Below are 14,439 nucleotides of genomic sequence, written 5' to 3' on the forward strand. Positions count from 1 at the left end.
GGAGGTGGTAGTTAATTTTCTCAAGTGCTTTTTTGGGTGTTTTTAAAATGATCGTACGGTTTTTGTATTCATGGGGTGGATTCTATTGTTAGCTCTGTCAAACTGAACAGCCCGTAGCTCCCCGGGATCGGCCCTGATTGGCCCATTATTTTCTGATCACAGTGCTGAGTCTTAGTCCTTACAAGAACGTGTGCTTGCGTCTCTGTTGGGAACTGAGTTTGGATGGTAGTTTAGGAATGAACTGTGAGGTACTGAAACATTTTCAGTGTGTGACTCAGCTTCTCTGACATAGAATCATTTTTCTGTTTATAAATGGAAAGAACTTATCGATAACTCTTGGGGAGGGATATGGACTAAACAGAGGGGTGTGTTTTAATAATGACTTTAAGGTCAACTTTAGTTTTAATCGAGTTTTTGATGTTTGGTGTCTGTTTGCATATATTTCTAAGCAAAACTTCATGTTGTTGCTGTTATGTGCCATCGAGTTGGACCTGATGCATAGTGACCCCTCCTTGGGTTTCCGAGGCAGTATCACTACGGAAGTAGATTGCCCCATCTTCCTTCCGAGGAGTGGCTGATGGGTTTGAACCGCCAGCCTTCTGGTTAGCAGTCAAGTGCCTTAGCCACTATGCTACCAGAGCTCCTTCACATGCAGAGGAGATGATTAAAAGGCTCACCTTAGCCATCAAGGGACATCTTTGCTTTTTAATGTTTTAAAGACGTCTTTTGCCACAGATCTGCCCAGTGCAAGACATCATTTGATTTCTCCCCATTTCAAAACTTAGAGTTGAGAGAGGTTTGTCTGTTTCAGTTAGCTTTTCTCACAACCAGCCCTACGTCAGTTACTCAGATTTCATGGTTTGTTCTCCAGTTTAAGTACAGTTTGGGTCATTAGGATTTCCTTCTTGGTATTTCCTTGGGTTTTAGTTGTCATGTTCTTTCTGTGCATGGAGCTCTTGGTTTGGGAGGACTTTTGGTAATGAAGTATGAGAATGTTTGGATGGACGTTTCAGTGGCAGTTTGCAGCCTGTAGGTTTTTGCATGCACTGCATGTATTCTCACCTCCTCTGAATGGCCTGTAGGTTCTCTCACTTCCCATTTCATTTTTAGCACAGAACTGAGCAGCCTGTCGGACTGCAGCTCTGTTTTTTTAAGTACTGTTTCATTGTGCCTTCAGTCTAGGTTTATACCAGTCTGAGTTCCCATTGAGCGGTGTCTCCACGGGCTGTTTAGTGGCGTTGGTTACCTCCACAAGGTGGGAGCATCCTCAGTTTCTCCATTCTGGTTGTCCTATTTCTGTTCATCTTCTGCCCCTTGCCTTCTCCTCTCTGTGTGAAAGTCCTTGGGCACCATGGGGTTTCATGTAGGTGATTCTTTTTTAAAGGAGCACAGTGCTTGTGGGGGATATTCCTGAGAGCCAACTTGTTACTTCCTACGAGGTAACCCTCAGGGGTCACAGTTCACGGTTTGAAGCTTATCTCAAGGCAGTAGTCTCTGGGAGTCCTTCAGTCTCAAACAGTCCACATCTGGGTTTTGTTTTAGGAATTGAAAATTCTGTTCCCCATTCTTCTCCCACCCTGTCAGGGCCCGTCTGTTGTGGCCCTGAACAGGACAGTTGCTAGTGGTACCGCGCTCCATCTAGTTCTTCTGGTCCTACTCTGCTTTGTAATGTGTGGAGAGTTCTTCATGACATCACATCTGTTGTTACTGTTATTCTTATGGATATCTGAGGTGTGGTTCATGCTTTCAGTATATGAAACAGGAAACACAACTGTCCTTTCTTTGTCATGAAATACATGCTCTTGGACCATATTTTGAAAAGGTAAAATCTTGTCACATACAACGAGCATAAGTCAAATTTTCTTTAGTTCATTAACTGATGAGGGAATCGGTAAGATGTGTCAGCTAGTTCAGAGGAGATTTCAGAGAACATACACTCACATGTGTGCACACGCTCACACACACGTGCACATAGACACACACATACAGGCAGCTGGGAATGCTGAGGTGAGTTTGTGAAAAGACACAGAGCTGGTCGGTATCCACAGGGCAGCAACCTACCAGGGCGAAATCCTCTCACATGTTTATGGACAAGACTCATTTGTATTACTGTCCATTTTCTGTATCTCGTAGAGTTGCTTTTTGGTTTTTTACATCTTACATGGTTTTCAAGTAGCTTCAAGACAAGACAAGACTCAGATAACCCAGGAGATACACTAGACTTAGACGGGAGACCCAGTAATCCTACTGGGACTCACAGTTTTTCCTGAAAATGCCTCTTGCATCAACATTTCTTGTTATCAGCCTTCTCTGTCCTATGGGACAGTGGTGCTAATTTTCTCACACTAAATTGTGTTTGTGATTTAAACTCTCATGTTTTTCTACATCTACAGCCATATTGTTCGCTGCATGCAGACTTCTGTTACAATATTTTTATATAAAACCGAAGTCCGTTGCTAGCGTGTTGATTCTGACTCATAGCAACCCTACAGGACAGAGGAGAGCTGTCCCATGGGTTTCTCAGGCTGTAAGCCTTATGCAAACAGACAGCCATATATTTCTTCTGTGAAGCTGCTTGGGGGTTCCAACCATTGGCTGTTTAGATAACAGCCAAGGGCTCAACCTTGGTGCCACCAGGTTCCTTTTTACTATATAAACAGGACATATTTCATATGCAAAATAGAAAGTAGAGACAAATATAAAGAAAATTTCCTCTCATTTCTACTTCCCACTATCCCTAACCACTGTTAACATTTTAGTTAATTACCACTGAGCCTTTTTTTCCCTACATTTCTTTAATGTATTTAATATCATTCTGTGTTTAAACTTTATTTTCTGCTTTTTTTAAAAAATGCATTTTATTGAAATGTAATTTATGTACAGTGAAATACACAAAACTAAAGTGACATGGTCAGTGCATTTTTTTTTCTTTTTTTTTTGCAGTTCTCTCCCCTCCCCTCCCACCACTGGCAACCAACAAAGAAAATTTCCCTCCATATATAAACCTTGCCTTGACCCTCCACAACAACAAACTAGTACTATATTTGTCCTTGTGTGATTGACTTATTTCACTCAGCATAATGTCCTCCAAGTTCATCCATATTATGCGGTGTTTTGCAGACTCTACATTAGTCTTCAGTGCTGCATAGCATTCCAGTATGTGTATGTACCATATTTGGTCACCCATTCTTCCACTGATGGGCACGTAGGTTGTTTCCATCTTGTTGCTATTGTAAATAGTGCTGTGATGAACATGAGCGTGCATGTATCTGTTCCTGTCCTGGCTCTCACCTCTTTAGGATATATGCCTAGTAATGGGATTGCTGGGTCAAACGGTACCTCCAATTCCAACTTTCTAAGGAATCACCATATTGCTTTCCACAGTGGTTGTGTCACTTCACGGTCACACAAGCAGTGTATGAGAGTCCCAGTCTTTCCACATCCCCACCAGCATTTGTTATTTTCTGTCTCGTTGAACTTTGCCATCAGTCATTTTCTTTTTTTAGCTAATATTTTAACATAAACATTTCCCCATATTATTAAAAACTAGAAATTGACTTGTTATTTCTCAAGTGTCAGGCACTTTAGGGTTTTTCCAAGTTTCTGTTCTCTCGAATCACACTAGAAGCAACCCTTGCAGCATCAATCCTTGTCCCTATTTTGGACTAATTTTGTAAGGATAAATGATCAGAAGTGGAATTATTGGGTCACAGACTGTGAGCAGTTTGGGATTCTTGATGTAAAAGACTGTATACTGAAATTAAGGAGCACTGTTAGTGCAGTGGTTAAAGCATTTGGCTCCTACTCAAAAGGTTGGTGGTTTGAACCCACCAGCTGCACTGCAGGAGAAAGATGAGGCAGTCTGCGTCCATAAAGATTGACGGCCTTGGAAACCCTGTGGGGCAGTTTTCCTCTGTCCTCTCGGGTTGCTGTGAGTCAGGGTCGACCTGATGGCAGTGGCTTGGGTGGGTAGTTAGCAAAATTGCTTTGTGATGATTGTGTCCCTGCAAGTCCCCAGTCCCCCTGCCTGTGACAGTGTCCTTCCTGCCGTGGTATCCTTAGCCTTCTTATCTCGTGTAAGACTTTTTCATTAAATTCTGATGCGACAGTGCTGCTGCAGCCTGTCCCGCTCTGATTAAATCTGGCTGCAGACACACGGGCTTCTCTTCGTCTTCCTCCCGTGCTGTTCTGGGGCAGGCGCGCCTCTTCTGGGATCGTGTTTAATCACATCTGGGACGCGGCCTTACGGGGGTGTCTCGGCAGCTTTTCTCCACTGTCGTGATGACGGTGTGGGCAGCAGGGGCTCTGGGGTAGAACATTCACCTTCCGTGTGGGAGACCCAGGTGCAACTCCTGGCCCACACGCCTCACCCACACGTCTCACCCACGGCCATCACCGCCTGTCAGCACAGGTTTGTGTGTGGCTGGGATCCTGAACAGGTTCCAGCAAAGCTTGCAGACTCAGGTGGACAAGGAAGGCAGGCTGGGGGCTACCTCTGAAAACAGCCAATGAGAAAGCTGTGGGTCACAGTGGTTGCACCTGGGGTTGTCATGAGTCGGGGGCTGTCTTGGCAACTCATGGTAACATGCTAGTCCTTTGTGGTCTGACCTCTGCCACCACCCTTCTGCACCTGCGGGAAGCTTTGGTTGTCTCTCCTTGTGTTTTACCTCTTAATGGACCTGCTCTTTACTTTTCCCTTTGATTATAATTTGGGAGGTAAACATTCCCTTGTTTTGCTGGTGGCTTTTTGAAAATAGGTTCTTAATGTTCTCAGCCCGTATTTATACTTGTTGTTAGATGCTATTGGGTGACCCCTTGTCCGACAACGAAACGCTGCCCGGTCCTCTGCCATCCTCACGATCATTGCTGCCGCCACTGTGTCGGGCCATCTTGTTGAAGACCCTCTTTCTGCTGACCCTCCGCTTTGCCAAGCATGGTGTCCTTCTCCAAAGACAGTCCTGATAACATGTCCAAAGTACGTGAGCTGGGGTCTCCGTGCCCTCCCTTCTAGAGGTGTTGCCGCCTTCTAGTCTCCCTTATGGAGTAAAAGGAAGTTTTGAGATTTTAAAGCTGTTTTTCTTCCATATTTCTGTATTTTTCAGTGACTTAATCCAGTGTAGTTAAAATGAAACTATGCGCGGTTAATGCTTTTATTTCCTGAGCGCTGTAACCTTAATAAGGAGCTCTGGTGGCAGCCATGCCTAAGGCATCTGACTGCTAGCCAGAAGGTTGGCAGTTCAAACTCAGCAGCCGCTGCATGGAAGGAAGTTGGGGCGATCTACTTCCATAAAGATTTACCACCTCAGAAACCCAATGGGACTCGCTGTGAGTCGGAATCGACTCAATGGCAGTGAGGCGTCCCTCTACCCCCTGTAACCTTAATATTTAATTTGAGTGACCACCATGATTTTGCTTCACAACTCTCCTAGAGGACTTCTTTCTCTGCTTCAGACCTAGGTGACTTGGGGGAGATCCTGAAATATTCTTTGCAGAAAAGGTACTCATCTGATAAGGCTTCAGAGTCTCTGCAGGTTTCTGGGTATCTCCCTGTTGTCCTGTAATGGAATACCTTGTCCCCTGGATGCAAAATCCTAGAACCAACCAACTCCTCCCTTTGGAATCGGAGCTGGGAGCATCACTGGGCACTGGTTGTGCTGAGGGGAACTCGGTGAAAGCTGAATCACCTTCAAAATAACTTAGCTTTTCTATCACCCTCCTGTGCCCTGGTCACATCCCCAACCCTCGGGCTGGGTGCTCCCAACCCACTTCAGCTCAGGATCCGTCTTGGTCCTAACAGCCTGTGTCCTCTGTGCGAACCAAGGTTGGCCTTCTTGTTACTCTGCGGCCATTTGTCTGTCTGAGCCCGATGGCCACTGGACACTGGGGGGTTTGGCCTGTCTGCTCGGAAGGTTAGTCAGTGACCGCGGTGCCTTAGGGTAGCAGACCCAGAGATGAATTCTGGCACAGATGCTTCCTCGGTCTGGGTCCATCTCGGCGTGCCCGGCCTGGTCCTTGGCCCCGACGTCCACCTCCATCTCTCCCTGTGGGCATCTCTTTCCAGCCTCTCTCCATCCCCCATCTGGGCTGTCCTGCACGCCACCCCCGCCCCCCTCCTCAGTCTCTCTGTCTCCCTCTGCTTCCCGTTGTGCAACGATTGCTAATTAATTCCCGATCAGAATGATGCATGCTTTAACATGCTTTCCTTGGGAGGCTTGTTTTCTCCTGCCTTGCAGGGACTGGGCCTGGGAAGGCGCAGTCTCGGTGGACGGGGCGGGGAGAGCAGGGCGAGGGTTCGAGAGAACTGGCGCCCTCCACTGTAGGTGGTTTTCATCATCAGTGTCCTTGAGAGAAGGGACCTGCCAGGGCCTTTTCTCTCCCACCCTACAGCCTTCTGCAGCCAGAAGCAGCCAAGGAACAGCCTTGGCAAACGTCTTTTCTAGAGTTTCTTGACAGAGGGGGAAATTCTCTCTCGCACCAGAGAGCAAAACCTGAGAAAACCCTCCCTGTCCGTCCTGGCCCCCGACTCCTCCTCCTCGCTCCGGCCAGGTCTCCCGCGCACCCCTCCCCCAGTGGTCCTGACCCTGGCGCCCTTTCCTTCTTTCTTTTCTTAGCAACTTTTACTGTGATTTGGGTGAAAGCTTACACAGCACATTCATTTTCCAACACATTTTGTTTCATGACGTTGACTGCAGTTCCCCACAGCGTAGCAGCTCTCTCCCCACTTCCTCCCTGTGGTCACCTCTTCCCTGTGCCCTTCCCTCCCATGCGCTCCGCCCCCTGAGCTGTCTCCTCTGCGAACACTGCCCTTCTGTTCTTGCATGACTGGATTGCTCCTAGGAGTGTATCTCATGACGTCAGTGTTTACCCATAGGCCTGTCTGTTGTTAGGCTGAGTTCAGTTCCAGACCTGAAGGGTGACTACAGCCCATAGCCTGGGGGTCTCACCAGGCTCTGTCAGACCAGCAAACCTGCTTTTCTTTCTTCTCATGATTTTGCGTTCTGAGACCGTTTGCTTGAGGAGCCAGTTTACACTCTCTTGGCTGCTTTTAATTCTTTCTCTGAGCAGCAGCATGAAGATCCAGGAACCCAGAGAATTCTCCTTGGAGGAGGAAAGACTGAGAGGAGGTTGTGACTTCTTTTCCTCTGGTACTTTATCCCTGTCAGCAACACCACCACCACCACCACCACCACCATCATCATCACACCACAGCAGCCACCACCATCACCACACCACCATTACCACCACCACTGCTACCACCATCGCTACCGCCGCCACCACCACCATTACCACCATCATTATAACCACAGCCACCATCACTGATACCACCGCCACCACCACCACCACATAGCCACCACCGCCATCACAACCACAGCTACCCACCGTCACCACAACCACAGCCACCCACCATCACTACTACCACCATCACCGCCATCATCACCACTGCCACCACCACCACCACCACCACCACCATTACCACCACAGCGGCCACCACCATCACCACACCACACCACCACCACCACCACCGTTACCACCACCACTGCCACTATCACCGCCACTGCTGCCACCACCATCGCTACCATCACCATCATCACCACCACCATGGCCTCCATCACTGCTATTGTCAGTGTTACTACCATCGTCACCTTCACCACCACCACCTGCTCCTCCTCCTCCTCCTGGTACTTCTCCTTGTTCATCACAGTAGTTCCTGTTTGAATCTTTGCTGTGTGACCTCCTTGTGATGAGTATTTAATACCCATTTTGTCATGTGATCCTCACCACAGCCTCCTGAGATAGCTACTACAGGGACCACATTATGCCCAGAAAGATGACATAACTAGTATGGGAACCCAAGGTCCCAATCCTGATATCTGAACTCATAGTCCTTACCTTGGAGACAGTACAGCCACCAAGATACAGGAGACAGTGGGTCCCCCTTCCTGCTGCAGGGCAGATGCCCCATGCGCACCCAGACCCACGCCCAGGCTCCCTGCCCACTTCCTACTCATGGCCCCTTCTCTGCCTGTGCAGGTGTATGAGGGCGGGAGCAACGTGGACCAGTTCGTGACCCGCTTCCTCCTGAAGGAGACGGCCAATCAGATCCAGTCGCTCCTGAGCTCTGTGGAGAGTGCTGTGGGGGCCATAGAAGAGCAGACCAGCCAGATCCGGTGCGGTGGTGGGCGGGGCCTGGGTGAAGGTTCAGTGGGGTATCACACACACACACACACACACACACACACCCAGCCTGCCGCTCACTGGGGGTGTTTGTGTACTGAGGAGCCGGGTGACCTTGGACAAGCTGTTGTACCTCTCTCTGTCCCCACTCCCTCATCTGTAAAACGGAACAGTTATATCCTTGCCCCTCAGTCACCATGAGGATACAGTGAGGTGACGCACGCTTAGAGGAGTGCCTGGTGCACACCAGTAGCACCATAACTTCCACGATGCTGTTCCCGGACGGGTGGTATCCCAGGCACAGCAGCTGCTTTACCTGCCCCCGCCCCTGTGGCCCCAGGAGCCGCCTCCTTGGCCCACTCGTGGTCCAAGGGACACGTTTCATTTGCTGCTGGTGTGTGGATGTGTTTGACTCCTTAGTGACTCTGTGGACCTTTCCACTACCTGGGAGCCCACTCGGCTCCCCTGACACCCACTGAGCTGCAGGGGTGACAGGAAAAATGCCAGATGTTCCAAGGCGGGAAGGCTGTACATCTGTGTGTGTGTGTGTGTGTGTGTGTGTGTGTGTGTGCGCGCGCGTGGCTGGGCTCGTACCCTGTGTGGACGTGTGTGGGAACGTCTGTGTGTACTCCCATTTACACAAGGGGTTGTCCAGTCACTGACTGTTTGAACTCCTGCTGTGTGTTGGGCCCAATGCCCAGGGCTGTGTGTGTGTTGGGGGGGGGGTGGCGGCCAGCGCTGAGCGGTCAGGGTCAACAGGTGGTTGTGCATGTTTGCGTGTTGCATGTATAGGGCTGGCTGGGGTCACGTGTGCATGCTGTGTATATAGGGCTGGTTGAGGTCAGGATCACAGATTTCCCTCAGCTATTTTGTGAGACTGGGGGGGGTTCTGGCTGGTACAAACCCCTCACCCCAGAGGGCCCCGAACTCCACTTTGGTTCCTCTAGGTGTCAGGGATGGGCCCGAGCCCAGGAGCTGAGCCGAGGGCAGGTGGAAGTGCCGCGGAGAGCCCCGGATCCCGGAGAGTGGGGCCTGGGCTGTGGGCCGAGCGGAGTTCAGATGCCGACTGGATCGTTGGCTCTGGCCGGGTTGCTGTCTTGTGGGCCTCAGTTTCCCTACTCTAAAACCAAGGCACCGATGCCCACCTCCCAGGGATAGGGTTCCACGGAGCAGGGGGGAGGGCCCTGACAGTTAAGCCAGTGTTTAATCAACGTCAAAGCTGCTAAAGGTTGAGGTAGGGGCCCTGCGGCCTCTGTCATATCCTGGGTGTGTTCCCCACTCACACAGCAGGCAGACCCACAGCAAACCCAGCCACGACGTCACAGAGACCTGGTACGGAAATGCCACACCCCCCTATACCCCCAATCACAAGCTAGCAGCCACGGAACAAGGGAGGAGCCTTCCTGCTGGTGAGAGTGGGGCCTGGGGTTGGGTACTGGCTGGGGGTCCTCGAGGGAATTCTGAAGGCCGCAGAGCCAGGTGCCAGGCCAGCGACCGGGAGGGCTGGAGGAGGCCCCAGGTCCCTAGGGGGGCTGGGAGCTCTCCAGGCCTGCTGCCCACCGTCTGCTCTCCTTCCCAGTGTCTGCAGACCCAAAGGAGGAGGGCCTGGGAGTCCAGGTGAGCCGGCTGGCCGACCTGATCGCAAGGCTGGAGAACAAGGTGAGACCCACCTCGCTCTGCGCCCGGCACTTCCCAGACCCCCAGGGGGTGGGGGTGAGGCCTGGAGCTCAGGCCAGAAGTCAGGGCTGCAGGGGACTCGGGCTAGGAGAGCCATCGCAGGTGGGCTGTGGAGACTGAGGCACAGCTCAGGTGAGACCCCAGGGCCTGTGCCCATTAAGTGGGAATGGGGAATAGGGGGGCTGTTGGGAAGGGGCCAGGCTGCCAGGAGGAGCCTTGCAAGGAGCCGGGCATCGTCAGCAGGGTCACAGGCTGCAAGGGGCTCCGGTTTCTAGGGGAGCTTAAGGCCAAGGTGGTCTGAGCAGACGGTGGGGGCGGGGAGTAGAAACAATGGAGCTGTAAGCAGGATGTTGTAAGTTGCTGTCACATCGATTCTGACTGACGGCAAGCCCAGGAGAGTAGAGTACAGCTACTTCGCTTTTTCAAGGCTGGGACTGTTTGGAAGCAGATGACCAGGCCTGCCTTCTGAGGATCCTCTGGGTGGGTTCAAACCACCATCCTCTCAGCTGGCACTCAAGCAATTAACCGTTTGTGCCCCCCTCCCTGGGTGCTGCCAGCAGGACAGGGTCTACAGTGAGGGCATGGCCACAGGTGTGGCCTTTCCAGAATGTTCCTAGAGAGTGCCTCACTGCCAGAGTACCGCGGGTATGTGAGGAAACCACCGCTGGCATGGAGTCCGCAGAAACACTTAGCGTGGGGCTGCCCAGGTTGGACTTCGGCTGGGAGACTGGGGCCAGGGCCGTGCCCTCTTTGGGCTGGGCTTCCTTCTGTGAAGATAAAGCACTTCACAGGGTGTCATGACGATTAAGGGCTGTCTGCTAAAGGCTTAAGGAGCTCTGGTGGCACAGTCCCTGAGGCAGTGGACTGCTAAGCAGAAGGTTTAAGGTTCAAACCCACCAGCCAGTCTGCTGAAGGAAGACCGGGCACTCTCCCTCTGTAAAGATTTGCCACCTCGGATGGCAGTGTGTTTGTTTTTTGCTCTTGGCTTAGCTCAGAGCCTGGAGTGTAGGTAGCACTTGATAGCAGCAGTGGTAGGAATTGCTCTGGTATTAGGGACACGGGCCCCTGAGCGTGAGCGCACACACCACGCCCACATGCCCGCGTGAGCACAGGTGATGGAACACCTTCCCAGCGGTGGGACGGAGAGGCCTTCACACTCCTTCCAGGCTTCTCTATTTTTTCCATACTTCTGTGGGTTTGCAGTTAGTTCTGAGGGAGCCTGGGGGGAGGCTGCGGGTCCCCCACTCGGAGGACAGTCACCTGGGGAAATGTTCGTGGAGGTGGTGGGGGCGCCCACCTTCAAGCTGAAACCGAGGTGGGACCATCCCTGTGGTGAAGTCAGGCTGCTGGTGGGACCGGCCCAGTTGTCATAACAACGTGGCAGGAGCCAAGAGGCAGGCTCTTTGAAGTTTATTTTTAGCGCCCCCGCCCCGGTTGCCCTAACAACCAAGCTGGAAGCCCAGAGTACCTTGGTGCCCTGGAGAGGGGCCGGGGCCTCTGTGCCGCCTCTGATTGGCCCGGGCTTTGCAGAGAGCCCCGTCCCAACAGGCCCGCCTGAGCTGCTTCCGCCTGCTGGGGGGCTGGCAGGCCAGGAGTGGTGGTGGGGTTGGAGGCGGCCTGTGGGCTGACGGGGGGCACCAGGGCCGGGGGGCACCGGGGCCAGGCAGACAGTGTGCCGGTGCTCTCCTCCCTCCCACAACCCTGTCTCCATAGGCGGCCCCTTAGCCCCTTGCAATGCCCTTTCACAAGGCACGTCCCAGCAGCCAAGGGCTCTCCGGGTCTGGGTACATAATTGGCTGGCCTCGGTGAAGTGAACGTGGGGAGGGAGGGGCAGCATTAAGCTGAGCGTCCCTGTGACCGCACAAGACCTTCTCCCTCCGCAGACACAGGTCTTCCTCATCTGCAAGTGGGTGAACAACCCAGGGGTGGGAGACCAGGCCCAGCCTGTCTCTGTGGTGGGCAGGCAGGGGTTGGCACATATGTGGCATTGGGCGTCCAGGTTCAAAAACAGCCACGGGTTGGGTATCCATCAGAAAAGCTCTAGTTCAAACCTGGGCTCTGCCAGTGAGGCAGCTGGGTGCCCTTCAGAGTGGGGTTGTCAGCTGTGGCGGCTCCTTCAGGCGCTCTCCGAGCCCCTGCAGGGTGCTGTTGGCAGCGGCAGTGGCGGGTCGCTCGTATGGAACAGGAGGGAGGGTCGGGCCCTGTGACACCCGCTTGCTGGTTGATGCGAGTCCCCTGGGGCGGCTGCCGCCGTGTCCACCCGGACGTGCTCGGCCCGTTGTGTGTACCAGCGTTGGGCTGAGCAGGCGGCCTGGGCTTGTTTTCCCAGCTCTTGGGAATGTGTCCGTATGTAACGTGTCTAGCCCGGGGCCTGGGGGAACCATCTCAGACCACCAGGTTCAGGGGGTGCCCGGGGGTTCAAGGGGCGTGGTTTATGAGATGGTGCAGACTCCCGGGCTGTGGGCAGCAGTTGGGTGAAACCAGGGTCAGAGTGGAACCTCCTCCTACCTTCTGTGCAGAACGCTGGTTCCATGCCTCTCAGGGCCCCAGCCATGCAGCCAGAAAGCATGCGGCTTCTGATGGCAGTGCCTTCGGGCTGCTGGAATAAACACACCACAGGCTGGCGGGAACACATTTATTTTCTCACGGTTCCAGGGGCTGGGGGTCCACATCAGGGCATCAGCCGTAGAAGGTCCCTGGTCTCCTTCAGCATCCGGTAGCTGCCATAGTCCTGGGTGTCCTGGCTGTTCCTGCCTGCAGTGTATCTGCCTTTGTTGTCAAGTGGCATCTTCCTCTGTGTGTGTGTGTGTGTGTGTGTGTGTGTGTCTCCTCACCTTCATAGACACTGTTCAGTGGGGAGCAGGGAAACAGACCCTACTGCGGAGGTGGTAACTGCCGCCCAGTCGATTCTGACGCACAGCCCCTCAGTGCAGTGGAGCAAAACTGGCCTCCAGCGGTTTCTAGGCTGTAATCTTTAGGGGAGCAGATGGCCAGGTCTTTTCTCTGGATAGGTCGACTTACTAGTTTATGGTGACCAGTTGAGCATTTAACTGTTGTACCAGCAGGGCTTCTCCTGACTCTAGTATGACTTCACTTAAAGAAAACCTCAATTCTCCAAAATCCCATTCACAGCACAGGGGTGAGGACTCCAGGCGAGTCGGTCCGTCACTTGAGCTCCAGGTCCTGCCTTCTCTGGTCCCTGGTGGGAGAGGCCCTGTCCAGGGAGGCCTGGCCCCTGGAACGCCCTCCAGCACGGGGGCCCAAGGAGCACCGGGAACACTGGTGACACGGGTGTGCCTGCCCGCCCCCAGCCTCACCTCTGCTTCCTTGTAGACGCTCTGGTTTGACCTGCAGCAGCGGCTCTCTGGCATCGAAGGCACCAGCGTGGTAAGGCCCCTACCTCTCCCTGAGCCAGGCCTGGGGGTGGGAGGCAGCTCTGGGTCCCAGATCCCCTTCCCACTGTGAGCACTTGCCCAGGAGCTAGCCTGTGGAAGGACTGGGGTGTGCCTTGAGGGTCTGCTCAAGAGTTTGACCAAAAACAGAGTGGCCAGCAGGACACTGACACCAAAACAAACACAGCCTTGATCAGAACCGGGTTCTGTTGTGTCTCAAAGACCCAGATGCCCGGTGGTTGGCTTGTCACTCATGGACCAGCTGTAGATTAGCATTGCAATTTTGGATTCTTTTATTCTTTCAGAGCAGTCTTAGGGTGCAGAAATGAAAAGTACGTGGGTTCTTTTTTTTTTTTTTTTGACCACTGGCCTGTCCTCTCTGAAGGGAGGTGCTGGGGGCTGTGCCCCTCAGGCGGGGTGGAGGTTTGGCAGGGAGTGGCTGGCTCATGCCCCCTCTGGCCCGCAGCACCTGCAGCTGATCCGGCAGGAGATGGCGGTGTGCCCCGAGCAGCTGAGCGAGTTCCTGGAGTCCCTGCGGCTGTATCTTCGGGCCACGGCGGGAGAGAGGGACTGCTTCCAGTGAGTGATGGCAGGGACCGGGGCATGAGGCCAGGGGGTCCTGGCTTTACCTCTGGGAACCATTTGCACTCTTGGAAACAGCCTTGTGAGTGGTAGAGCTGGGTTCAAAGCCTAGCTCTGGCTTTGCGTGGCTGTGTGAACCTCCTATCCTCGGCGTGCCTGGGGGTCACTTGGGGGTCTCTCTCTTGGGCTGAGGGCTCATCACTCTTCCTCCGTGGGAGGCGAACGCTGCTGGACTGGCAGCTCCTGCTGTGTCTCCAGGCTGGCCCGCCTCTGAGCGCCATGCCTGTCCCACCATGCAGGCAGAGATGCTGCTCACCAGCCTTGGCTGTTGGCCACATCGGACGGGTCTGCCAAAGACGGCCGCCCAGCCCCATGGCTGTGATGGTCCAAGGGCTGTGGGCACAGGCTGGCAACGCTCTGGCCCTGCCTGCCTCCATGACTGGCCTGCAGCCCCAGAAGTCATAGGCTCCAGCCTGCCTCAGCTTGGCGGGCTGCCCCACCTCCTCCTTTCAGCCAGCATCTTGGGTCCTGGGGGGTGGGACCCTGGTGAGATAGTGGGGCACACAGGGGTGGGGGGGGCACTAAGCCAAGGCAGGTAGGAGCAGGTGGGGGT

General features: G+C 53.5%; 1 protein-coding gene across 1 annotated transcript in view; it reads left to right on the top strand.

The window, feature by feature from the left end:
- Positions 1-14,439, top strand: part of NECAB2 (N-terminal EF-hand calcium binding protein 2) — a 33,487-nt gene that overhangs the window by 12,192 nt on the left and 6,856 nt on the right. The window contains exons 5-9 of the mRNA XM_007939200.1: positions 8,032-8,168; positions 9,466-9,584; positions 9,755-9,834; positions 13,186-13,239; positions 13,711-13,823. Of these exons, the coding sequence (XP_007937391.1) occupies positions 8,032-8,168; positions 9,466-9,584; positions 9,755-9,834; positions 13,186-13,239; positions 13,711-13,823 (503 nt within the window). The remainder of the gene's footprint in view (positions 1-8,031; positions 8,169-9,465; positions 9,585-9,754; positions 9,835-13,185; positions 13,240-13,710; positions 13,824-14,439) is intronic.

Source organism: Orycteropus afer, unplaced genomic scaffold, assembly GCF_000298275.1.
Source record: "Orycteropus afer afer isolate SDZICR_OR568_19922 unplaced genomic scaffold, OryAfe1.0 scaffold00057, whole genome shotgun sequence".
Lineage (NCBI taxonomy): Eukaryota > Metazoa > Chordata > Mammalia > Tubulidentata > Orycteropodidae > Orycteropus > Orycteropus afer.